The sequence below is a fragment of the Pseudophryne corroboree genome, chromosome 9 (assembly GCF_028390025.1).
Source record: "Pseudophryne corroboree isolate aPseCor3 chromosome 9, aPseCor3.hap2, whole genome shotgun sequence".
NCBI classification, from domain to species: domain Eukaryota; kingdom Metazoa; phylum Chordata; class Amphibia; order Anura; family Myobatrachidae; genus Pseudophryne; species Pseudophryne corroboree.
The window spans coordinates 397,755,191-397,783,094 of NC_086452.1; the positions used below are offsets into that span (position 1 = coordinate 397,755,191).

Here is a 27,904-nt window from a genome sequence, read left to right on the forward strand (position 1 = left end):
GCTGATAGGAGAACAGGCAGAGCTAAGATAAGATTGAACTCTACTTTTGCATTGAGAATAATTGTGTTCTGCAGCACAAGCAAATCCCCCAACTTCACTGTCAACTAGTCACAAGCATCTGTCACATGTGTTAGTGTGTATGCGAGCACAAAAGGGGAGATCTGCACGTCATCATTATACTTGGCTACTGTGATGCCCCCAGTGACGGGTAAGTATAATGTGGTAAATGAGATAAACTGACAAAATTATTATTATTAACATTTATTTTATTTGACGCCATAAAGGTCCACTGAGCAGTGATACAAATAGAGTAGACATATAAAAAAAACAAGAAAGCCAGCATACATTTACATTATTACAAGTGTATACATAATTACATGACTATACATATTGGCATAGCTATTTGAAATATAGTTTGATGGACAATATAAGAGTAATATATCGTAAATGGAGAGGTGGTTTGAGGGAGACATGAAGTGGGTAAGGCAGCAGAGGGTTGTATAGGGGTAATGTGGTAGACTGGTAGGCTTGAGTGAATCAGTGAGTATACAGGGAGTGTTTTCTCCGGCTTAATGCAGGGAGGGAGATTGGAAGTTACAGAGAGGGGTGTGAGAACATTGCTGGTGAGGTGAGAATGGTAAAGGAATTCTGAAGGGGATGGGAATCTGTAGAGGGTCTGGCAGAGTGATGTGGAAGAAGGATCATTCTATCAAAAGCATTAATGAGAGACTGAAGAGGAGAGCGGTAGGTTGGGGTAGGACAGAGAGTAGAAGATTGCATAGTGGAGGAGAGAGATGAGGTACTGGGCAGGAACGAGAGAGCTTCTGAATGTGGGCAGTGAATTTTTACTAGTTGAACAGAGTATTTCTTTAAGTGCCACCACTGATTACAAACAGTGGAGGTAGGCATTGTTTTACTGGTAAGAGAATGTAGTCTGTCAATTCAATAGCAACTAGTGACATCACTGTAATCAAATAACATGGACCCATCATCCTCGTCTTTTAGTACGGGACAATTTAGTTTTAGGTGGCAATACAGGACTCTTCAATGTGCTCATCTGGAACTCCACAGGGTAGTGATCACTGACATCCAGTGCCTAGAGATATGTGATATTCATGTCATGTGGAATAGATCCCAAATAAAGCCACACACATTACATATGATTATTCTGTTTACATGCTGATCAATCAGTTACCTGTAGTTCTGTTAATCCATAGGTCGCCCTGAAGTCAAACACAGATGCAGAGTCTGGCACAACGGAGCTGATTAGCTTCTCACCATGGAGGACAATCCTGAAATAATCAGACCGAATTTTGGTTCCACAGTATGGGAAATGTTCTAATCTTATGTGACGAACACAAATGATTACTGTGGTAATCCCGACCACTGGTCATGATTATAAAACAATTCCACTATACTCTATACTGATATGTAACATAGCACCAACCCAACATGACTGGCCACTACAATTCCATTAATCTAGGACTTGGATTCTAGGCATGGTCATAACCAATGTTATTATAATGTATAAATGAAACACTATCCTTCCCCGACATGACTATACCACAGATTATGTAAATAGTGTAACTCTATCACACTTTATACAAGCAGCTTGCGGAAATAGTCATCATCATTATTAGTGAGCTCTTGCACCAGCCCCATACCAGCCTACATGTGAATGCCCCGGTTTCACCCTTTCAGGCACAAGTGGTGATGTGACTGAGCTGAGAACAACTTTGAATTACCTGTAGTTGTCCATAGTTACGTATGCTGCGTTACGGAGTGTGAGCAGAGCTAAAAATGACAAAATCCATCCGCGACATGGACCTGCCTGCAGCAGGGACGAGCGGTGAACTAATTGGCCCAGGAGGCACTGGCTAGCACAAGAGTCAGATTTACATGCAATATATGAGCCAAAGGGTACATGTGGCCAGTGTAAACTCCTGGAAATTTGGTGAGATTTGATCAGAGATGTGCGGAAAAGATGCGCGGGGAGGGGGGAGGGGAAGGTCACTGCTTCAACTGCCAGAGACTTTTTACTCCAGAGTTTTGGGTATAAAAATGATTAGAATAATGCAAAGAAGATATTTCATACATATTCTCTGTATTTTTCATATACTTTATACCAGCCATGTCCAAACTGCGGCCCTCCAGCTGTTATGAAACTACATATCCCAGCATCCCCCTGACACAGTTTTGCTGTCAGAGAATGCTAAAGCGGAGTCAGGGCATGCTGGGATGTGTAGTTTCTCAACAGCTGGAGGGCCACAGTTTGGACATGCCTGCTTTATACAGTCAAAACTCTGGTACAAATGTTAGTATGACAGGAAAGGCTCTGTCTCACCCTACCGCACGTCACTTGCCTACAGGGGTGGTTTAACAGAGGAGGGGGCCATTGTCCAGACTCTGTGCATGCCCCCTCCTCTCTGCAGTACAGTTCAATCATGCATGCTCAAGTCTCCAGAAACATGTCCGCCTTATTCCTGGTGATCAATCTAAACTGCAAATCACTGGGAAGATGGCAACATTTTCTGGGTGGTTTCTACTGTGCCAACGCAGGACTCTGGACAGGGCCGTCTTTTCGTATGGGCTCTGTGGGCACTTGTCCAAGGGCCCCAGGAGTATAAGGGCCCTAGGCTGATAGCGGATAGTCACCTTTTTCTAGGGGTCCCAGATTTTTGAAAATCTTCCCTGGGGAACGGGAGATATCCGACTTCAAAGCATTGGTTCCCATCCGAGCCTGTTAATTGCTCTTCCCAGCTAGATATCTCAGGTACTGTCTAACTTAGAGTTTTTCTGAGGGTACACTCCAAAAGCTGGGACACTCCCCTTTCAGTGGACACTGGCAGCTTGTCTTTACTATGCCCAGAACCAGAGATATCAGCCTTCCAGCAGCTGGTCCCTGCTCCAGCTCCACACACCTGATATGCAGTTTTATATATTTGTCGGTGGATTGCTGTGGCTCCTGAACTCTGATTTCCAAGTCCCCAGTACCTCCTGAAAGGTGGGACTCTCTAGTCTTTTTATCTTATTCAAAGCTAAGAAATCTATTTCCAGGAACTTGAGATATCTGCAGTCAAGCAAGCTGCCCTCCCACAGGAAAATGATGAATATTAAGCCCACTCCACTATCTACCCCTCCCGTGCGTAGTAAACACCCCCTACCACCTTGGAAGTCATGTACCGAGGCACCTTCATTCAGCCCAATGCTCCCTTCTACAGTTTATTGTTTTCCCTCCCGCCCCATCTCCCACCATCTGTGCAGTAAAGGAGTAATTAGCAGAAATTACTGCTCCAGGTCCTACATGCTGAGCGGAAGATAGAACACCCCCTGCCGCCCACGGAACATCAAAGCTGCTGCTTATAGCACCCCCTACCCCTAATGCTGGAGGCTGGGCAGGGGCACCAGTGCAATGCTGTGCCCAGGGGCCTGTACTGCTGTAAAGACGGCCCTGACTCTGGAGAGGTACGTAAATTATGATGTATGTAGTGTGTGGTCCCTTTGGACCCCGGGTCCTGTGTGCCCATTATAGATACACCAATGTTGGCGTACAGCTCTGCCTCAGTACCTATATTTGGAAGATGACTTAGGGCAGATATAACCTGATAGTGCTGACCCATTCAGCCATTCTTAATCATAATCTGATTGTAAATGGAATTTATACTCTGGCACTGTTCCATCAGCGTCTAAGGCCACTCTGCAAGGGAGGTGTTACCTGTCGTAGGCACAGCTGGTGCTGCTTCTCACCGTCGTATCGATTGTGTTCTCAATTAACCAGACAAATTCTGCATTAGTTCTGAGGCGAATATCCTTCCAATACTTCTTAGCAACATAACTGCATCCTGCATTAAAGTCGCCCATGAAGATAAAGTTCTGGAGGGAGGAAAACGATATGATTTAGGTACAGTATGTGCTGCTAGAGAATCACAACTGTGACATCAGCAAAACATTTCAGTCTTCTCTGGGTTGTGAAGGAAAATCAACACACAAACTCCTCATACCCTCCAACATTTTACACATAAAAATCGGTACATATTAGAAAAAGGGGCGTGGCCACGGGTAAAGGGGGCATACTTTCAATGGAAGTTTGGAGAGCCAAAAATCGGTACAGACCATAAAAAAATGGTACTGTACCTATTAACAAGGTACAGTTGGATGGTATAACTCCTCCAGCTAAATATGTTCTTCTATTTAACTTGTAAGGTCAGCTTCCTTGTATTTAAGCTGGAACAAGTCCCCCAGTCAGGGCCATCTTAACAGCAGGGTAGGCCCCTGGGCAAAGCAATGCACTGGAGCCCCTACCCAGCCTCCAGGGGTAGGGGGTGCTATAAGCAGCAGCTTTGATGTCCCACGGACATTATGAGCTGTTCTATCTTCCACTCAACATGTAGGACCTGGAGCAGTAATTTCTGCTAATTACTCCTTTACTGCACAGATGGTGGGAGGGAGAACATTAAACTGCAGAAGGGGGCATTGGGCTGAATGGCAAAAGTACAGATTTTCTGTACCAGGTTGTTTTTACCCTTCAAAGAAAAAAAAAAAAAAAATCACAGCTTTAACTCCCACTGCAAACATTAGAAAAAATCTGCACATTTACCAAACTGGGACTTCTGCATTTGGCCCTATAGGTTGTATCCTGTAACTACGGATGTATAAGTTGCTAATGGTTAAAAACCTTTTACAGTACTGCCTGCCTGCTTGTTTGTACTCCTCTTGATATATATTTTAAGAGCAGTAGACGACTGCATACGTAATACTTTTTGCGGTGTCTAAAGGGACCTACACATTTAAAGATCCGCCGCCGAGCTGCCCGACGGCGGATACGGCCGACGGGTGACCCGGTGGCGGGGGGGGGGGGGAGGGGGAGGCAGTGACGGGGGAGTGCCGTTACTTCACTCCCCCCGTCACACGGCTCCATAGAAGTGCAGGCAAATATGGACGAGATCGTCCATATTGGCCTGCATGCATAGCCGACGGGGCACCAGCGATGAACGTGTGCGGGGCCGTGCATCACTCATCGCTGGTGCCTCCACACTGACAGATATGAATGGTATCTCGTTCATTAATGAACGAGATCGTTCATATCTTTGAGTGATATCGCCCAGTGTGTAGGGCCTATAAGGCTTATCTATAGATGATACAGTAGTTATTACAACCTATGAGCAAAACAATAGTGACTTTGATAAAAATATTTGCTCCGGGTTTTTCACAATAGATCAAAGAGATATGAGTGAAAATGGAATACACTATACACAGAACGGACAATGCTACATTCAGGTTGGATGGTAATAAATCATGAATAAACTATCTGGCAGGGTTTACTTACACAATCTGCTGCTTGAAGGAACATCCACTAAATCTAACGATAGGAATTTGTGGAAGAGGTTTTGGGATACTAGGAAACTAGTAACAGCTACAAAATATAAGCGTAAAGATTTGCAGAGTCCTTATTTTCCCTCTTTACTTTGTGAATTGTAAGGATTTCAAATAACTTGCCCCAGAAAACCATATAGGCTATATAAACATAATGTATTTAATATGAAAGAAAAGAAAATCACTTTGTTAATTGTTCATGTTCTACTGGATTTATAACAATGAGCATATTGTAGTTCACTAACACATAATATACTGTACTATGGATAGCAGAAAAGTGCCCGGGCGCCAAAACAGATATGCTGCACACAACTGGGTCTGAAGGTATCCCCAATACCAGAGGTTAGATAAAAGTATGCAGAAAATTAGACCAGAAGCGGTGCGCTTATCAAGAGACAAAGTATAAAGTATAATTGATACTTCCCTTATGTATTCTTTGTCACAGGTTCTAACAGGTGCTCCGGGTAAATGGAATCCACATGTGGGTGTGAAAGAGACATATGTCGAATATACAGAACAGACATCCTAGTGCGTAGAAGCATCTTGCAGCCTTGAGGAAGGGAGAGATCCCGAAACGCGTCGGAATTACATGACAGGAGAACAACTGTAGGAAGGAGACTCATCAGACGGACAGATTTGTGTGGACTTTGGAGACGGGTTCCGGAGCCAGTATCTCCCTATCTTGACATCTTAAAGGCACACACCTCATGAAAATCTGGTAATTCTCCACCTTTACTTCTACGCACTAGGATGTCTGTTCTGTATATTCGACACCAGCTATTAACATCAGAAAGGCATTGTTAAAGGCTTTGATTTTACCTTAACTCTGGTAAACCTCCATCTATTACCATACATTTTTGAATTGCCTGTTTATTTGGCTATATTCACAAATTTTTATTGTCTGAATAAAAAATTGTTTTATTTAACATACTACACTATATTTGGAATTGTCTCTTTCACACCCACATGTGGATTCCATTTACCCGGAGCACCTGTTAGAACCTGTGACAAAGAATACATAAGGGAAGTATCAATTATACTTTATACTTTGTCTCTTGATAAGCGCACCGCTTCTGGTCTAATTTTCTGCATACTTTTACATAATATACTGTGTATATTTGAACTATTTAGTTATATAGTCAATAGCTCGTGTTTTACTAGTTTGTTTATTGACAGATTTATATAACACTAACTACGCAGCACTTTACAATAAATACTCAGTCAATCATATCTGTCCCTGCAGCAGTGGAGCTTACAATCTATGGGGCAGATGTATTAACCTGGAGAAGGCATAAGGAAGTGATAAACCAGTGATAAGTGCAAGGTGATACACGCACCAGCCAATCAGCTCCAATATGTAAATTAACAATTAGGAGCTGATTGGCTGGTGCATTTATCACCTTGCACATATCACTGGTTTATCACTTCCATATGCCTTCTCCAGGTTAATACATCTGCCCCTATGGCGATGCTTTACACCCGCTGAGTAGCTCCCTGACTGCACAGACTAGCTGTGCTGGCAGGTGGCTACTCGCCGCATCCCGGTTCGCAGCAGTCCAAACCGCGCCCCGCCAACGGCGTTCTAACGCCATTGGCACCCCCCCTCTCGCCCCTTGACCGCCTCTGCTTGTCAATCAGGCAGAGGCGATCGCAGCCCTGAGATGCTTGTAGCATCTCACTGTACCTCCCGGAGTGCCCACGCGCAGTGTGCCCGCTGTGCATGTGCACTCCACAAAGGGCTTCAGACTGCGATCGCTGCCGCTGCAGCGATCCAGTCTGAATTACCCCCTTAGTACTGAGAGGCAGCAATGCTAATCACTGTGCTACTGTGCTCCCTGGTAATCCAACATCCCTCAGCCATAAAACGCTTGGTGCATACTTGCTAGTACAGAACATTTTGCTTGGCTTACCTCTGTGTTCCATTTCTGTCTGATATCAAGATAGACATCATAGAGTTCATCGATTTCACGGACAGCAGCCTCAGGTGTTGTGTGCTGGGGGATAATGACAAAGTCTTGCACCTCTTGTGTACGGGAAGGAAAATGAAAATATACAGAAGGAAGATGTGAATAATATTGTTATGTTACATTGTAGAAACAGATTTAATCAAAACACTAAAATACACAATTGTTATGGTTGTAGCTAGGCAATATAATGGATATGACTTTGGTTGGGTTTGTATATTCTTTTTTTTCCTAGTAGCCTTTTAGAGGGGTGAAATCAAAAGAAATGAGACAGCGCTATTCACTTTGTATAAAATCCTTTTAGTTTACTTTTCTGTATATATAAAAAAGAATACAACACAATTTATACAGTACAAATATTAGACTATAGTGCCGGCCGGTACTAATATTAATCTATTAAGAATTATTTAAAAACTATACCATGTCAACACTGAATGTTTCCACACTAAATCAACCTTTCTAACCACCTGCGTTACCAGACTCTTGGTCCCTTTAATGGGAGTTCTTAATCCTAGTATCAATATAACACAGTGGTCAAAAAAAGCTAATCCATTTGGACACTAACAAACACGATCTCAACCAAATACAATATATATATTATAATAACAATTATAAGAATTATTCCTATAATCTATAAATAGTGTCCATTTATCATAACAAACTAATTTATTAAAACACTGAACGTGTAATGAACGGTGCAGCTGATAGTTTGTAGTCAGCTGTTTTACTATCAATCAAGCAAAAAATATATAACAATCAAGTCTCCTCTTTTATAATGAACAGAGTCCATATATTCCAATCCAGACACTTGTTATGGGTTAGTATAATTAATACCACAGATGGAACTCCTTTATACTAATTACCGTCCATGTATATCAATCAATCTATTTGTTAGTATCTATAGAATGATTAGTAGTTCAGCTGTTTAATATGGCTTTAAACCACAAGGCGGTTAATTAGTGAAGGATTGAAGATTGATTGATTTTAGTTAATATTTCGGCTGTTAGTGTGGATAAAACCACAGATTGATTATTTATACTCCAAGAGTCCCAGATTCCACCCAGAGTACCGTGCACTGTATATTCAATATTATACCTCTCCTCAGATTGCTGTAGGCATGGCAGCCGCTCCAACAAGGAATGATGGTATTAGAAAGATGTGCAACGCTCTCCAATGTGAGGTTCTCTCTCCTGGGTACAGCTTCAGTTATTATAGTGCTTCAGTCAGCCACAGCAGCCACTGTATAGTGTGATACTTGTCCCGGCAAATACCTCTACTCTCCGCTCTCCTTAGCACAGCTTGCGCTGGTGAAATTGCTTCAGCAAGCCACAATGACAGTGGCGCAATGAGGTACAGGGTGTCCTATATCAGCCACAGCAGCCGCAGTGTACACTGAGGAAGCCGCCGAAGCCGGAGGGTAGGCGGAGAAACGCGTTTGGAGACTCGGGAGATCACTGTGGATACTCTGTACCTCATTGCGCCACTGTCTTGTGGCTTGCTGAAGCACTTTCACCAGCGCACGCTGTGCAAAGGAGAGCGGAGAGTAGAGGTATTTGTCGGGACAAGTATCACACTACACAGCGGCTGCTGTGGCTGATATAGGACACCCTGTACCTCATTGCGCCACTGTCATTGTGGCTTGCTGAAGCAATTTCACCAGCGCAAGCTGTGCTAAGGAGAGCGGAGAGTAGAGGTATTTGCCGGGACAAGTATCACACTATACAGCGGCTGCTGTGGCTGACTGAAGCACTATAATAACTGAAGCTGTACCCAGGAGAGAGAACCTCACATTGTAGAGCATTGCACATCTTTCTAATACCATCATTCCTTGTTGGAGCGGCTGCCATGCCTACAGCAATCTGAGGAGAGGTATAATATTGAATATACAGTGCACGGTACTCTGGGTGGAATCTGGGACTCTTGGAGTATAAATAATCAATCTGTGGTTTTATCCACACTAACAGCCGAAATATTAACTAAAATCAATCAATCTTCAATCCTTCACTAATTAACCGCCTTGTGGTTTAAAGCCATATTAAACAGCTGAACTACTAATCATTCTATAGATACTAACAAATAGATTGATTGATATACATGGACGGTAATTAGTATAAAGGAGTTCCATCTGTGGTATTAATTATACTAACCCATAACAAGTGTCTGGATTGGAATATATGGACTCTGTTCATTATAAAAGAGGAGACTTGATTGTTATATATTTTTTGCTTGATTGATAGTAAAGCAGCTGACTACAAACTATCAGCTGCACCGTTCATTACACGTTCAGTGTTTTAATAAATTAGTTTGTTATGATAAATGGACACTATTTATAGATTATAGGAATAATTCTTATAATTGTTATTATAATATATATATTGTATTTGGTTGAGATCGTGTTTGTTAGTGTCCAAATGGATTAGCTTTTTTTTGACCACTGTGTTATATTGATACTAGGATTAAGAACTCCCATTAAAGGGACCAAGAGTCTGGTAACGCAGGTGGTTAGAAAGGTTGATTTAGTCTGGAAACATTCAGTGTTGACATGGTATAGTTTTTAAATAATTCTTAATAGATTTATATTAGTACCGGCCGGCACTATAGTCTAATATTTGTACTGTATAAATTGTATGTTGTATTCTTTTTTATATATACAGAAAAGTAAACTAAAAGGATTTTATACAAAGTGAATAGCGCTGTCTCATTTCTTTTGATTTTGTTCTTTATATCTTTGAGTGAACTGGGATCAGTCCCCCGAGACTAGCTGCTTTCACCTTGTAAGGTGACAGCGCCAGGTGTATTATCTTTTTAGTACCTTTTAGAGGGGTGGTCTTCAGTATGCTGACTGTCGGGATCCCGGCGCACAGTATACCGGTGCCGGAATCCCGACAGTCGGCATACCGACACTTTTTCTCCCTCGTGGGGGTCCACGACCCCCCTGGAGGGAGAATAAAATAGCGTGGCGCGCCACCGTGCCCGCAGCGTGGCGAGGGCAGCAAGCCCACAAGGGGCTCATTTGCGCTCGCCACGCTGTCGGTATGCCGGCGGTTGGGCTCCCGGCGCCGGTATGCTGGTCGCCGGGAGCCCGGCCGCTGGCATACCATACTACAACCTTTTAGAGGGCATATACACAACACATAGACCGTACTGTATAGCATAACATAGTGCACTCCATCATCTCTCACGGTGGGCATGATTCAGGTATGTACACAAGCAAAAAAGCACATAACTGGGCAAAACCTGCTGCACTGCAGGTTAAACAGATGTAACATGTGCAGAGAGATTAGATTTGAGTGTTGTGTGCTCAAACTGAAATCTAAATTCCATTGTACAAATAAAGCTGTCTAACATGTGTGGGCTATTTGCAAAAGCAGCCAGAAAAAAAAATAACCCACCCAAATCGAAATCTCTCTGCACATGTTACATCATCCCCATCTGCAGTGCAACATGGCTTTGCCCAGTTGTATGCTATAATGCTTTACTTACAAACATGAATCAGGCCCATGGCCTCAGGCATTATTAAGTGCACTACCTGGGGCTTACCATGCGGGATAACCCTCAGATTCCGGTTTCTTAACATGCATAAGCCATGGGATTACTGCGCTGGGACAATGTCTAGTAATTTTATAGCTGTGGGTGTTACTTAAGCATGCGGCTCAATGAATCTGCCCCATAGTTCTGGATAACCTCAGAGAGGTGCCGCTAATGTTTGTAAAACAACAGGCTAACAACTGGTGAGCAGATCCCTTGGATTCAGGGGTCACTTTTATGGGGTGTCCTTGGCTAATATGTAGCCAAACCAAACATCTAAACAATCATAGCAGTGTAGAATAGAGATAAGAGGAGTTCTATAAGATTGTTGTTTCATAAGAACCAATTAGGAGTGTGTTTCAGTCCCCTATAACTCCCAAGCCAGGCACCTCACAGCCAAAACGCCAATCTACAGAATCACCGCCATTACTTCAGTGACTGCATGTGGAGACGCATGGTGTTCTCCCCAAATGCTGAATGCTGCAGCCACCACTTACTACTCGCCGCCTTCTTTATGTCTTTTGCCGCAGTCGTGTCTGCAATTTTATGCTAATACCACTACAGAGCCCTTTCCTGGTGCACATCTCTGTGTCTGAGTGTGCAAGCACTGAGATGACCACTGTCAGCATCCGTAGATGCTGAAATACTGCTTGGCGCTTCTTTAGACTCACCATTTAAACTTGCAGCACCCCTATTGCAGGTGCAGTTTTCTGAGTATGGCATTTTATGTGGGTGATATGCTTGTGACACTCCAATAAGACCCAACATCAGTGGGGGCAATGGTGCGGCCACGCATCTGAAAAGGGGTGTGGCATCACAGGAGTCCCCCCCCCCCCCCACTGCTGTTATGAAGGAGATGTGGTCTAGCGGGGACCCCTCCCCTTGGTTATATCATTCGAGAGGGGGTGGGGGTGGGTTGTCCAGCATCCACAGAGGTGCTGGGCTGCCTCCAGGGACTTTTGCCTCCAGTGCTGACTACTTCTCAGTGATAGCCAGGAGCCGGTTGCTGTAGGAAAATGTCACATTGCAGCACCCTGCTCCTCTCACTGTGGAGGAGCTGGCATTTTGGTGTCACCCCCCTCTGAGGGTGACACCGAGGAGCGGCACGCACCCTACTTGTGACGCCTGTCCCCAACATCTCAGTGCATCTTTTATGCTACCGCTGTTACCTGCCAGTAACCATTTAGGAATGCCATTAACATTTCCGTTAGGCATTTCATGAGCAGGGAAGGAATGGCTTAAAGCGGAATGTGCAAAAACAATAGTGTTTGCATCATTTAGGCATTGGGGCCATTTCAAAATAGTCAAGTGCAGGAGATATCAGAAATTCCGCCAGTATTAGGCCAAGTAAAGAGGCAGACTGCATCTCCAATTGATCTTAATGCAAGTCTGGTCCTATTTATTAATGCAAGGTTCTTAGTTGTTTGGAGCTTTGTTGGCTAGCGTTATCTGAAAATGGTGTTAGCCGATTTGTCCAAATGGAAGCATCAATACAGGAGAGTGATCTTCCTATCTCTCTCTTCAGCAGCTGCAGTCCACTAATGCCGTCATTTTGACGAAATGGTGCGGCTCCAGTGTGACATTATGGCCACGCATTTGCAGCATCAGAAACAGCAGGGAAGTGATACCGATCGCTATCACTTCACCTCTAAGCTTTTAACTGGGACGGCCTCTTATCCTGGCTGTTGTTCCGGCACAAGCTCTTTGATAAATGGGAACCCAAAATGATTCCCTACTGCAGTGGTACCCAAACTGGGTGCCTCGGGACACTTGTAGGGGAGCCTTGGATTGGTGGTCCAGGACCAATTAAAATTATTTATAGTCAATGTAATAGGCAAAACCAGTGCTGGTGGATGCCAATCATAAAATATGTGGACAAGAGGAAGTGAATCCTGTCCCTCACCACACAGTTGAACCTATGGATGACTGTAACAGGACGGTCCCGTACGAAAGCACTCGCCGCTTTCGCGTCCCGTTGGCTGCGCACAGAATGGAAGGTCAAGTCACACGAGGCCTGACCACATAGGGAATTCCCGCTTACCGTCAGTAACCGCCTGTTACTGAATCCACCCACTGCGTTGTGGGCGGGTTTTGCTGCCACCACCAAACTCCTAACCTACCGTGGCGTTTGGAACCACGGTTCTGCTCTGTATGTGCCGACGCACTGCCTTACCACACCTGTGTGGTGTTGACGAATCCCCACTAGCCACTTGCTAGGCCTCTACCGGTAGCTGGCGGAAGGCGGAACTTGGAGACGTTAGGTGCTTCCCTGGACAGCCGGAGGACGGGGCTAGGTTTGGCCTAACCCTGTAGGTCACAAGATGAAGCAGTCTTCTTGAGGCAATGATGTTTATTTGCTCAATGATAATAACCTTTAAAAAGGCTCCTCCCTATTGCTAGGGGCAACAGCATACAATCAGATGTTTCAGCAGAATAAAGATGGTACAATACAATTTCCATGGGCCAACTGCCCTCCTTTTATCCCACTCCAATACACATTACCACAGGGGGTAAGCCCGCCCTGTGGTGTACAACCAATCAGGTTATCGCACAAAATATAAATAAATACAAGTTACATTTCAAAAGTTAAGAATTAGATAAAGCACATTCCTGCTCCTCTTCATATATAACCAAACCAGTGGCTTTCCCAAACACAATCTGATTATCATGTTCCTGTCTCTTTCACAAATGTAAATATAACTTGCATTTCAATTGCATTCATCCTCTCACACATAGACAACGTTCTTATACTGTAAATTAAACATAATCTGCATCACACATAATGCAGCCTAAGAAATCTTACATCAAACTGTTGGTAAACGAAACCCACTAGTTTGCATTCATAAAACACAATCTGATTTAGCAGCCCCTTGTGTCTCCATGCAAAACTAGTTTTGAGTCATCACACCACAGGAGATGCTGAAGGCACAGTCTTCTTTCCAAACCTTCATTTGTACCTGAAAGAAAACATTTGCCGACCAAAAGGCCTGCTAATCGACACCCTGCTTTAGCTAGGACAATTAACATATGACTGGCTATGTACAAGTTGCTGAACAACAATTGTCAAGGTCTTTTAGAAACAAAATACCTTGTACTTTCCTCATAAGTGCCCTGTCCACCAGTTCATCATTCTCCAACTGCGCACTGCGCAGCGATAGAACATATGACACCTTATTAAACATATTTTAAATACCCGGTGCCTAGCACCCACAATACATTTAAAGATGGCGACTAGCGCCAGTGCACAGTTTAAAAGTGGCGCCAAGAGCCCATTGTCCTCCTAATGGCACCGGGCACTAGGGGTTAACCCCTTCAGTGCCGCGGCTGCCATTACACGTGTGGCTGGTTAGTCTCTCCGGTCACAATGACATATAAATACAAATTACTTAATTTTTCGGAGGTTTTACCGCATTATCAAATGTACTAAGACCCCACCGCCGGTTTTTCGACACCCAGGGTATCGCCATCTCTGGAAGGCGATACCCTATAGAAGCCTATGGGCTTCTTATCGCCGTCCGCCGCAGACACCGACCCCCCTTTCCTCTGGCATACCTTCCACCAGGCAGCCCTGGTCCCAGAAGGTAATCTCCTCCTCCCTCTAGCAACGCAGCCGGAGGTCCTTCCGGGTGCACGGGGGAGGAGGAGGCGCCAGGGACAGCCTGCTGCCTTGTTCACAGCAGCTGAGGAGAGGGAGAGCCCACCACCTTACAGGTATCGCGGGGGGGCTCCGTCACCGCATTACGATGTTGATCGCATATGTTAGTACATATGCGATCAACATCGCTGGGATGGGCGGTGATGTATGTTAATAGATCCCGCCCTAAGAAGCTTATGTCTTGGAGGTGCCGTGAAAACAATTCTGATGCTCTAGGACACTGTGATTCCAAAATGTTTGGGAACCACTGCCCTACTGGCATAATATGTGGCGATAAAATAACATAAAGAACACATTGTTTAAAAAATAGGTCATCAAATGAGATAAAGGGAGAAAAAGAAATTCTCCACTGTTTCCTAAATCTCCTCTATTCCCACCTATCATATAGCGGCCGACATATCAAACCTTCTTAAGAGTACAATGGGAGAAGTTGCAAATAGGATCTAATAAGATTCTAGATACTGTATCAAGTTATTGACTGTACTACATAAATGATAGCTAGATGTTTTAAAAAATGTGCTTTTCCAAAATGTATTGCTTTATAAGCTCAGAGAAGTATGTAATAATTCTCCATAATAATGTGTCCCCTCATTGCACTGACAAATCAGCTGACTTTTCAGGGCCTAATTCAGATCTGATTGCTGCTGTGCGTTTTTGCAGAGGTCTGGGATCAGATAGCCACCGCCCATAGAGAGTGAAAACCCGCCCCGTGCAAGTGTGTGAATGCATGTGTACGCCGTGTGAAAACTGCGCCAGACAGCGGACATCTGTAAATCCGTTCGCAACTCACTCACCATCGAATGATTTTTTTTCCAGTCTGTGCGTAGCCCAAGACTTACTCCTACAGAGCGATACAAACAGACTAATTGGGGCCGCACCCACCCTGAAAACAATCAGGAACGCCTGCGTTTTTTCTGACCTCCCCGAAATGTCCAGCTACCACCCCCAAACGTCCACTTCCTGTCAATCAGCTTGCGTACGCCTAGTGATTGGAATTTTCGCACCATTCTATCGCAGTTTGGCCTTGTGCGTGTGCATTGCAATCCATACGCATGTGCGGTCATTCGATAATCGGGCGCTGCATGATTTCGCACAACATCGATCAGGTCTGAATTAGGCCTATAGTCTGTAATCAGTATAGAATGGGGTAATATGTTTAAAAGATCATTGAAGAATTACCAGTGTTGATGGATGTAAACCGGACAATGAAGGGCTCTCTGGAAAAGGCATCCATATCTCCAGGCTGAACATCTTGATACTGGTATGTGTCTCTCACTGAGACCAGCTGCTTCCTGCAATGGAAATGGTACAGTTATTGTGCTGGTCTGCTGTACAAGGCAGGGACGTGCGGTGAGCTAAAAGGCTAAGGAGGCACTAGCTAGCACCAGAGCCAGCTTTACCTCACCTGCCTCACCCCACCGCACGTCACTGGTACACGGTGCACCTTCTTTGACCTCTGTACGGTAGCTGTGAGATTCATGCATATCAGGGAAATGTTAGCTGAGCTCCATTACGATGGTTGCCTTACTGCCATTGGATCACTTACCTATAAATAAATGCATACTGCTCTTTGTACGTACTGCGTCCAAGCCTCTTGCTAATGATTAAACTAAATTCATCGCTCTTTTGTTTTTGGCTGGAAAAAAAAAAATAGATGTTTAAATACACTTTTTTCTTAATGAAATTTGGTTCAGCAATGTCCACTTAGATATTTTCCAAGCAGTACATTCACACTATCCATAACGTCTATCACAAGGCACCTAATAATATGAAGTTTGAATGACTGCGCATGCGTACGGATCGTAGTGCGCAGGCGCGAGGCCAAGCTGCAAGGCTAGGCGAACACAGGGTGATTGACAGGAAGCGGACATTATTTATTTTATTTATTTATTAGCAGTTTCTTATATAGCGCAGCATATTCCGTTGCGCTTTACAATTAGAACAACAGTTATAGAACAAAACTGAGCAAAGACAGACATAGAGGTAGGAAGGTCCTGCTTGCAAGCTTACAATCTATAGGACATTTGGGGGTCTGGAATAAATGCAGGTGTTCCCAAGTGTTTTCAGGGAGGGTGTGTGATTCTTTCGCACTGTAGGAGTAAGTCCTGGGCTACGGACAGACTGCACAGACTGGAAAACTCATTTGATGGTGAGTGAGTTGCGGACGGATATGCAGCTGACCGACATATGCAAAACTTTTCGCAAGGCATACGCAGACTTGCACGGGTTAGTTTTTACTCTGTCTGGGCGGCGACTATCCAATCGCAAACCTCTGCAAAATCACAGCGGAGCGATCAGGTCTGAATTAGGCCTGATAACATATGTATAAACTCCCATCAGCATCTCTGCCTCTTGTACTACCCCCTAATTATCTTCATTCTCCATGTATCTTCCTACACAGAGACCTATGAACCAGACAGAATACAGATTGAGAGGTAAATAGAGGCCCCTCTTCTCCCCTGCTCTCCCGACCACCACTACCCTCTATGTCCCACACTCAGTGGCGTAACTACTGCCCCCGCAGTCCTCGCGGTGGCTTGGGGGCGAGGGGCTGCGGGGGCGCCACTGACTTAGAACAGATTGACATGCGGACGAGCGTCCGCATGTCAATCTGCGGTCTCCTCTCCCTCCCTGCTGTGTTGGACTTGGAGGGACACGGAGCGCACATCGCGCATCTCTCCTGTGTCCCTCCCTGGCTCTCCCCCGGCCGGTTTAAGGAAGTGCCGTTCGTGAGCTCTGATTGGCTCACGAACCGGCACTTCCTTTATTAGACCAGCGGGGGAGAGCCAGGGAGGGACACAGGAGAGACGCGCGATGTGCGCTCCGTGTCCCTCCAACACATGGGATGGGGGGGGGGGCGGGGGGAGCAGGCACTGGGGGAATATACCTGGCACTGTGGGGGGAAGATCTGGCACTTGGGACATATACCTGGCACTGTGGGGGGCAGATCTGGCACTGGAGGCATATACCTGGCACTGTGGGGGGAAGATCTGGCACTGGGGGGCATATACCTGGCACTGTGGGGGGCAGATCTGGCACTGGAGGCATATACCTGGCACTGTGGGGGGCAGATCTGGCACTGGGGGCATATACCTGGCACTGTGGGGGGAAGATCTGGCACTGGGGGCATATACCTGGCACTGTGGGGGGAAGATCTGGCACTTGGGGCATATACCTGGCACTGTGGGGGGCAGATCTGGCACTGGAGGCATATACCTGGCACTGTGGGGGGAAGATCTGGCACTGGGGGGCATATACCTGGCACTGTGGGGGGCAGATCTGGCACTGGAAGCATATACCTGGCACTGTGGGGGGCAGATCTGGCACTGGGGGCATATACCTGGCACTGTGGGGGGAAGATCTGGCACTGGGGGCATATACCTGGCACTGTGGGGGGCAGATCTGGCACTGGGGGCATATACCTGGCACTGTGGGGGCAGATCTGGCACTAGGGGCATATACCTGGCACTGTGGGGGGCAGATCTGGCACTGGGGGCATATACCTGGCACTGTGGGGGGAAGATCTGGCACTGGGGGCATATACCTGGCACTGTGGGGGCAGATCTGGCACTGGGGGCATATACCTGGCACTGTGGGGGCATATACCTGGCACTGTGGGGGCAGATCTGGCACTGGGGGCATATACCTGGCACTGTGGGGGGAAGATCTGGCACTGGGGGCATATACCTGGCACTGTGGGGGCAGATCTGGCACTAGGGGCATATACCTGGCACTGTGGGGGCAGATCTGGCACTGGGGGCATATACCTGGCACTGTGGGGGGAAGATCTGGCACTGGAGGCATATACCTGGCACTGTGGGGGAATATCTGGCACTGGGGGCATATACCTGGCACTGTGGGGGAATATTTGGCACTGGGGGGAGCAGGCACTGAGGGGGCATATGTGGCACTGTGGGGGAATATTTGGCACTGGGGGGAGCAGGCACTGAGGGGGCATATGTGGCACTGGGGGGGGGGTATATGTGGCACTGGGGGCATGTACCTGGCACTGTGGGGGAATATCTGGCACTAGGGGCATATACCTGGCACTGTGGGGGAATATCTGGCACTGGGGGCATATGTGGCACTGGGGGCATGGCCCTAGCAACAAGCACTACCCCCTTAGCAACGACCATGACACCCAGTGCATGAAACCCCTGGCAACGAGCATGACACCCTGAGCATGAAAACCCCTGGCACCGTGCATGGAACCAAGAGCATGAAACCCCTGGCAACGAGCAGGTAATTTAAAAGTAATTAGAAGCCTTACTGTAGAACTTAATGTGTAATGGGCATTACGGTGTGTGGCATAATGTATCACGGACATTGCGGTGTGTGTCATAATGTGTCGGGCATTACGGTGTATGGTATACTATATCGCGGGCATTGTGATATGTGGTATAATGTCTCAGGCTCATTGTGGTGTGTGTTATACTGTGTCAAAGACATTGTATGTGCTATAATGTATCAGGGGCATTGCAGTGTGTAGCATAATGTATAACGGGCATTGCGATTCCTGTCATAATGTGTCACAGGCATTACGGTGTGTGGCATAATGTGTCTGTGGCATTACAGTGTGTGCATATTGTGTTATGTGCATTATTGTGTGTGGAATAATGTCTAAGGGCCATTGCAGTATGTGGAATAATGTATACTGGGCATTACTATAAGGAGGAAAAATGACAAATAATGTAAGGGGCATGAATCAGGATTATTTTTCTTTCCTGTGGTGGCCAACGTCTGGGCGTGCAGGTTGCAAAACTGGGGTATAAGGTAGTCTTTTCCTGCAATGCCACGCCCTCCACGCAAAGCCACGCCCATTTCGACAAAGCCACTACCCTTTTTGCCGGCGCGCGCATTTTTCTACCTTTGCTAGTGCCAATTACGGGGGGTATGGGGGGGGGGGGGGGGGGGGCGCCGAAGGATTTTTGGGCTTGGGGGAGAAAAATTTCTAGTTACGCCACTGCCCACACTCTATGGAATTCTCTGCTTCCTGTGTGTGTGTCACCAACTGTCTACCAACGTGTGCCCCCGCCCCCATATGTGCATGTCTTATATATTATATATAAAGTTCATTGGTCTGTTTTTTGTCTGTCTGATTATGTATTCGGACACCTCTGCACCCATTGGGATGAAACCAACATGAGGTGATCCAGTTGGATCCTGGACAAGTTTTAGGGGGTTTGGGTCATGGTCGGACCTCGCAGCGGAATATGCCGGGCAGAACTGTGACCCTGGGCCTTCCACTAATGGATTTGGATGAAAACTTTAATGAACTGTAATAACTGACAGAAATAATCATAAATCATTTCACTAAAATGATGATACAGAAATGTAGGTAGGAAGCCAAAAGATGTTGTGTACCCAGAAGCCTTGGAATAGCAACATGGTAACAGAAGTAAAACTTTAAACCCATCTCGCAATAGAAAAGTGATTATAAAACTGAACAGAAGGGAAAGCTGACACTCCAAAAAACAAAAAAGACAATGGGCAGCCAGAATACTATAAACATCACTCTGTAGCTATTGCCAATCTACATTGTTTGATTAACAGCACTCTTTAGTTCTTGTTACTCTGCACCTATGATACACAGCACTCTCTACCTATTATCAACCTATGATACACAGCACTCTCTACCTATTATCAACCTATGATACACAGCACTCTCTACCTATTATCAACCTATGATACACAGCACTCTCTACCTATTATCAACCTATGATACACAGCACTCTCTACCTATTATCAACCTATGATACACAGCACTCTCTACCTATTGCTAGCCTATGATACACAGCACTCTCTACCTATTGCTAGCCTATGATACGCAGCACTCTACCTATTGCCAACCTATGATACACAGCACACTATACCTATTGCTAGCCTATGATACACAGCACTCTCTACCTATTGCTAACCTATGATACACAGCACTCTCTACCTATTGGTAACCTATGATACACAGCACTCTCTACCTATTGGTAACCTATGATACACAGCACTCTCTACCTATTGGTAACCTATGATACACAGCACTCTCTACCTATTGGTAACCTATGATACACAGCACACTATACCTATTGCTAACCTATGATACACAGCACTCTCTACCTATTGGTAACCTATGATACACAGCACTCTCTACCTATGATACACAGCACTCTCTACCTATTGGTAACCTATGAAACACAGCACTCTCTACCTATTGGTAACCTATGATACACAGCACTCTCTACCTATTGGTAACCTATGATACACAGCACTCTCTACCTATTGCTAACCTATGATACACAGCACTCTCTACCTATTGGTAACCTATGATACACAGCACTCTCTACCTATTGGTAACCTATGATACACAGCACTCTCTACCTATTGCTAACCTATGATACACAGCTCTCTCTCTACCTATTGGTAACCTATGATACACAGCACTCTCTACCTATTGGTAACCTATGATACACAGCACTCTCTACCTATTGCTAACCTATGATACACAGCACTCTCTACCTATTGGTAACCTATGATACACAGCACTCTCTACCTATTGGTAACCTATGATACACAGCACTCTCTACCTATTGGTAACCTATGATACACAGCACTCTCTACCTATTGGTAACCTATGATACACAGCACACTCTACCTATTGGTAACCTCTGTTACACAGCACTCTCTACCTATAGGTAACCTATGATACACAGCACTCTCTACCTATAGGTAACCTATGATACACAGCACTCTCTACCTATTAGAAACCTATGATACACAGCACTCTCTACCTATTGGTAACCTATGATAGACAGCACTCTCTACCTATTGGTAACTTATGATACACAGCACTCTCTACCTATTGGTAACCTATGATAGACAGCACTCTCTACCTATTGGTAACTTATGATACACAGCACTCTCTACCTATTGGTAACCTATGATACACAGCACTCTCTACCTATTGGTAACCTATGATACACAGCACACTCATGCTATATTACCACTCTGCATATCCCAGCATCACCAATATACCATGCAGATATAAGGTTACCTGTTCAGTTTTACCATTAGAGATTTGATGACTTTGTCGGTGGTGTCTTTGATCTCCATCAGTAGCATTATGTCACAGCGGGAAATAATCTAAGTGATAAGAGAGACTGACAGTCAGGGCTGGTGCGAGGATGTTCGGTGCCCCACGGCAAACTATAAATATGCGCCCTCCCATACTTCACAAAGGGACAGATTGCACCCAAAAAAGGGTGAGGTCTCATAAGGAAGAGGAGTGGCCGCACAACAGAACCCCCATGTCAAATTACGCCACACCATAACACAATCTTATTCACATTACACCACACATAGTAGTACTGCATATACACATAATGCCCACATTAGTATTGCCCCTTATACGTAATCGCCACAGTAGTAGTGCCACTTGTACACATAATGCCCCCAGTAGTAGTACCGCTTATATATATAACGTCCACAGTAGTATCGCCCCTTTTGCATAATGCCCACAGAAGGGCCATTTATATACACAAATGCCCCCAGTAGTAGTGACACTTATACATGATACTCACAGTAGTAGCGCCCCTTATACATCTAGCCCACATTAGTAGTGCCACTTATAACACATAATGCCCACAGTAGTATATCCCCTTATACATAATGCCCATGATAGTAGCGACCCTTATACATAATGCCCACAAAAATGCCACTTATACACTTATTGCCCACAGTAGTAGCATCCCTTATACATATTATCCACAGAAGTGCCACTTATACACTTAATGCCCACAGTAGTAGCAGCCCTTATACATAATGACCATAGATGTGCCGTTTATACATTCAATGCCCACACACACTCTCTCTGGGGCCTGCATTGCTTCACAGCTAGACCACCGCAGCACCTACATTGGGTGAGAGACTGAAGTGTCCTATTGATTAATGAACCCCCTGCACTGTGTCACGGTACTATGGGGGTGATTCAGACCTGATCGCTGCTGTGCGTTTTCACACAGCGGGCAATCAACGATAGACTGCGCATGCGTATGCACCGCAATGCGCACGTGTGTTGGCCATCAACAACGTGCATAGTCGGTCAACGACAGGATAGTGCGAAAATTTAATTTGCATGGGCGATTGACAGGCAGAGGCCATTTTTGGGTGGTAACTGACCGTTTACTGTGAGTATCCGGAAAAAATCAGGCATACCCAAGCGTTTTTTTTTTTTTTTTTTTGGGGGGGGGGGGTCTGACGTCAGCTCCGGCCCCGATCAGCCAGTTGTTATCGCACTGTAGGAGTAAGTCCTGGTCTGCGCACAGTCTGCACACACTGGATTTTTGCAGCTCGGCGTACATATGGGATCGCACACTTGCAGACGAATTTTCACTTCCCCTTGGGCGGTGCCTATCTGAACGCAGGACAACAAAGTTAGTAGCCCAGCGATCAGGTATGAATGTTATATAAGCGCATTGTGTCACTTTACCATTACCAGAAGTTGCTTTAGTATTTAATTTGTTTTTAATTTTATGAAATAAAAGTGTTTTTATATATCCACCATGCCGGATTAACCAAGAGGTTCAAGCGCCATCTTATATACCTAAAATTTATTAATTCTGAATTTATTGTGGAATTCAGTGCTCATTTGTATAAGGTATATATAAGGCAGCTCTGTATCCTCCTTACTGTGCGGTAAAAGGTGTATACATTTTCTTTGTTCAGTCATTTTAAGGGGTCTATTCATGAAGCAGTGAAAAGTGTGGAGAAGTGAGCCATTGGAGAAGTTGCCCATGGCAACCAATCAGCCATGAAGTAACACTTAAAATTGGTGGGTGTCGCTGGGTTTCCTCAGTCCATTGCATGGAAGTAGACAAGAGAAATGCTGAAATTGGCCTTTGCATATTTCCACACTTAAGAGCTCATGAATAATCGCAGCCAGTACATTTATTATTATTATTATTATTATTATTATTATCATCTTTCATTTATATGGGGCCAAAAGGGATCCGCAGCACCCATTACAGAATACATAAACTAATAAGCAAAACAATAAAAAAATATAGGACACGTACAAGGTATATACAGAAAACCAGGGGTTATGTGCCATCAAAGAGAGTATTGAGTATAAGATAGTGTAATACCCCATTTCCATCTGTAGCACGGGTCGCAGCCGGGAGCCTGACACTGATGCAACCCGTGCTACAGCCCCCTTTCCCACAGCGCTCACCAACCCGGCATATTGGTGACGCTGGTGCTGACAGGGCAGGGGCGGCGCTGGGAGATCACATGATCTCCCAGCACCACCCTTCCATTCACTGTGAACGGGAGCCATGTTGCATCGACACGGCCCCCGTTCACACTACACAGCTTACCGGGTTGAACACGTGTTCAACCCGGCAAGCTACCCGGGTAGGATTCCCGAATCAATTGATCCGGGAATTTGCAGGGGGACCCTTTTCCATTAGGAAAAAACACGGGTAAATGCGCATCCCCGCGCATTTACCCGTGTTTTTAAAGCTAGTGGAAAAGGGGTATAAGTAAGAGAAGGAATGGCACATGAGAGGAGAAGGCCCTACTCTTGCATGAACTGTGGGCACCACTGAATCCGGCCAAAAGACAGTTCTCAAAAAAATACTTTCCTGTACAGTACAAATGACCATTAATTACTAAACATATAGGTTTCTTTGAATGATAAATTATGGGGGGCATCCTATTATCCGCGATAACCCATTTTCGCATGAAAAAACAAACTTTTACCACAAAACGCGAAAAAAACCACTATCCAATAAGCAGTGAAAAGTTTTCACTCGTTAATTTTACCACACATTTCACGTTACCTACTCTGAGCAGTAGAAAAGTTTGGGAAAATCCATATTTTAAGGTAAAAAATTAAGAATTTGGTTCAGAACACCCTTCCTAATGACTAATTAAGCAACTAGACCTTTTTAATTGTTTTTAATTGACCAATAATGACATGTCAGTTTTGGGGTGAAAAGTGCAAAGTAATGGAATTCGAGGTTCAAGGTACAGGATAGGTATATTGGGGTGCTTTATGAGTAGGATAAGTGTTTTTAGGCTTGCAGGTGGGTGTAGATGGTCTGTTTACACTTTTTTTAAAAGTCACATAAAATGACCCAAATATACTTATACTGATATTTATGTACCCCAAATTCAATTTGAGCACTTATTTTGCTGGAAAAAAACTTGCTTATATAATATTTTTCCATTTGTTTTAAACTGCATTTAACAGTCATTTGAACCAATTTAAGTACCCCAAATATATTTAATATGACCTATAATACACTTCTATACTGTTGTCCTGTATTAGTTTAGCATTTTTTGAGGTACAGGCTGATTTCCCCATTTAACCCTGAGTTTTCACTTAATTATTTTTCTCCCAAGTTCCATTTTTGCACGTTTAGAATAGGATAGGGCGAAAAACAGCAGCACACATACCCGCGAAAAGCCATTTTCACAGCAATTTTTGCGCGATAGATGCAAAATAAAATTTGCATGAAAAATTTCCGTAATTGGGTACAGTTGTGATTATTTAACACTAGCTGCCAGTAAACATCTGTAACTAAACCTCTGCAAAAGCCCTAAAACATTATTACCTATAAGCAAAGGTATGTTTGAGGTCTTTACCTTATGTTTTGTTTTTTTACCCTAAAGGCAAGGAGATGCTATCCTTTTAAATTATTACATTGAACAGACATGAAATATGTGCAGTTAACACAGAACAAAAAGATTTAATACAAAATGTAATTTCAAGAGTATGACCCTAAGGGCCTAGAGTTAGCAACACTTCTAAAAAGGAAAAGTGCCCACAGCAACCAATCAGATTCTAGGTATCTTTTATTTAGTACATTATGCTAAATGATAGCTGGAATCTGATTGGTTGGTATGAGTAACACCACCACTTTTCTGTTTTTTCCCCACTTCTCTATTCTTTTTCTTAGATTTAAATGAAAGGAGATGAGTGCTCATACGGAGATAGCGGGTCACTAGGGCTAGGTGACTGGTAATTATAGCTAATGACAGTGCAGTAATCATGCTCTATGTGACCCATCCCTGCTCCACCGCCTACTTTGGTAACACAGCCTTCTGGTGTCTTTCTGTAGGGATCATTTATTGGTATGCACACTAAGTTCATTGCAGGAAGTTTCAGAGCCTACTATGGCGTACACTTGTGCAGCAACATCACAATAACGAGGAACATCGACTCCCTGAGTGAGTCTATGGACACTCAGACTGGCTGCAGCAGTAGCGACACTGGCGTCATGATTCTCTACATACATGATCGCTGCTGAAGGCAGATTATCTGCCCGAAAATTGCTGTGACACTCCTGCGTTTTAGCCGCCACTCACTGTTAACCTCCTCCAAATGGTCCCTTCCTGTCAATCACTCTGCAATTAATTAATCACTGTGAGCGGCATTGCAAAGGTACTTTGGCGTGTTTGCAGTGTGATCGTGGCACATGCACAGTCTGCTGATAATCCCTCCATTGTGTGAACATCACATTGCGTACAAACATGAATTAGGTACATTACTGTGACTCGTGGATGACGATGCTGAGTGTAATAACTGTGGAACCAGACAGGGATTCATTAGATGGAGCTGTATCTGTAGATGTCCCTATTTTCCAAAATGCAGTTTTCCTTCAATATGATGGTATTCAAGAATGTCTAATGATCTAAGGCACTACATAGATTGTCAGCATTAACCACATTTCTGACATTATCCCTAAAATGAACACAGCACAGAGGTAATATAGTAACAATACTGGGTCCTACTGGGAAAAAAAAACTTAATAAATAAAATTATTATTAATAATTATTACTATCATAGATCTATAGAGCAGTGCCTAATATTTATTGTACTAGGAAAGAGTACTCACCTTCACTATCACATCCATCACCACTGGCTTCGAGCCTTTGGCCTCACCAAAAGACTGTACATTGAATGAGCAGATTCGGAGGCTTGCAGCCTTAGAGACACAGAACACAAACAGCAAAGAGACAAGTTTCATGGTTCTAACTCCTGGATCAGAGAGGATGTGTGCTCTGCTCCGTCTCTCCCAGAGTGTAGACTCATCTGAAACTTTTATGTGAAAGCCCCTGTGTATTCAAACAGGAACTACACGATTCTCAGCTGTTACACAGCTCTCTAAGGGGGTTTCTATGTAGTCCTTGCTTTCATATTTATATAGGGTGATTTATTAACGGATGAACATGGAATATATTTTAGACACACAGAGGAGGTCATTAATGTTTACTGAGCGGAGTGAAATACAGAACATTTTGTATTTTGTATATCTAAATTGCTCAAACAAACTTCCAGCTTGTGGTACAGGCATCATAGGAGTCTGTTTAAAATCAATAATATTTTTGGATAAAGATTGAATAATACAAGAATCAGGGATATGGCTGTGTAAGCAGTAACCTTTTTCTATTTGTTTTCTATGGTGGAGAATGACATAAGTGCCAAACTGTATAGTGCATTAACCGTGGCAAACGCAGGATTTCTTGAGGGGGTATTTTCCAAATGCAGTCCACAATCTCCCACTCTGCAGAACATTGGAGCAAGTGCTGGAATCTGGGGTAGCGGTAGAAGAACCTAGTACCGACCATGGACATTAATGTAAACATTGGTCTTCTATACACTGGATACTGTATGGAATACAGTATTAATATTTAACACTATAGATGGTCTATAGTATAGGCTGAATCAAAATTTAAATAATATAAATAAGTGGTCAGGAAAAGGTTAAACATACCATAATAAATACACTATATATTACACAAACATAATAGAACCTGTTCTGTACTTTCTAAGTGCACATTCTCCCACCTCATGGTAAGGCTCCTGTCTCTTCTTGCTGGCAGGTACTCTCTGGTACAGTGCACTGATTGAGGACTCCGATCCACACATATAGCAAACTTGGTAGAAGAAGCTACTACCACTGGGCATGTGCAGCAGCTCTGCTCTGTCTCTTAAACTGCATGATATGGCTTCTGCTCTAGGAATCATATTAAGGGCCTTATTCAGAATAGGTTGTTGAAGTTGAAAAATCACACAACTACAACCCATTTACAGTGACATGCGGGAGGGGGGGGGGGAGGGGGGGGGGACAGGGGGGACACCCCTGCACAGGGCAAGTATGTCCCGGATTCACTCATAGAGCCCAGTGTATAACCAAGAGGATAGGTTAAGTCTACAGGTGAGAGGCAAAGATTCCAGAAGAGGAGGTGAACAAAAGCCCTTAAAGACAAGAGTCTTGAGAGAAGCTGCTACTGTATGCAGCTTAGCTGTCCATATGATTCAGAGGGTTTGGGATGTGTTTTATCCTTCTGAATAGCTAGACATTTATTACTTTTTATTATCATTAGT

General features: G+C 44.4%; 1 protein-coding gene across 1 annotated transcript; it reads right to left on the bottom strand.

Moving 5' to 3' along the window:
* Positions 1-245: 245 nt before the first annotated feature.
* DNASE1L3 (deoxyribonuclease 1L3) lies at positions 246-26,621 on the bottom strand. Its single transcript, XM_063940871.1, has 8 exons — positions 26,412-26,621; positions 21,566-21,654; positions 16,067-16,156; positions 15,700-15,812; positions 7,284-7,396; positions 3,716-3,873; positions 1,196-1,292; positions 246-1,096 (listed from the first exon to the last, which is right to left on the bottom strand). The coding sequence occupies exons 1-8, from the start codon at positions 26,541-26,543 to the stop codon at positions 989-991; spliced, it is 900 nt and encodes a 299-aa protein (XP_063796941.1). The 5' UTR covers positions 26,544-26,621; the 3' UTR covers positions 246-988.
* Between the last annotated feature and the right edge of the window lie 1,283 nt (positions 26,622-27,904).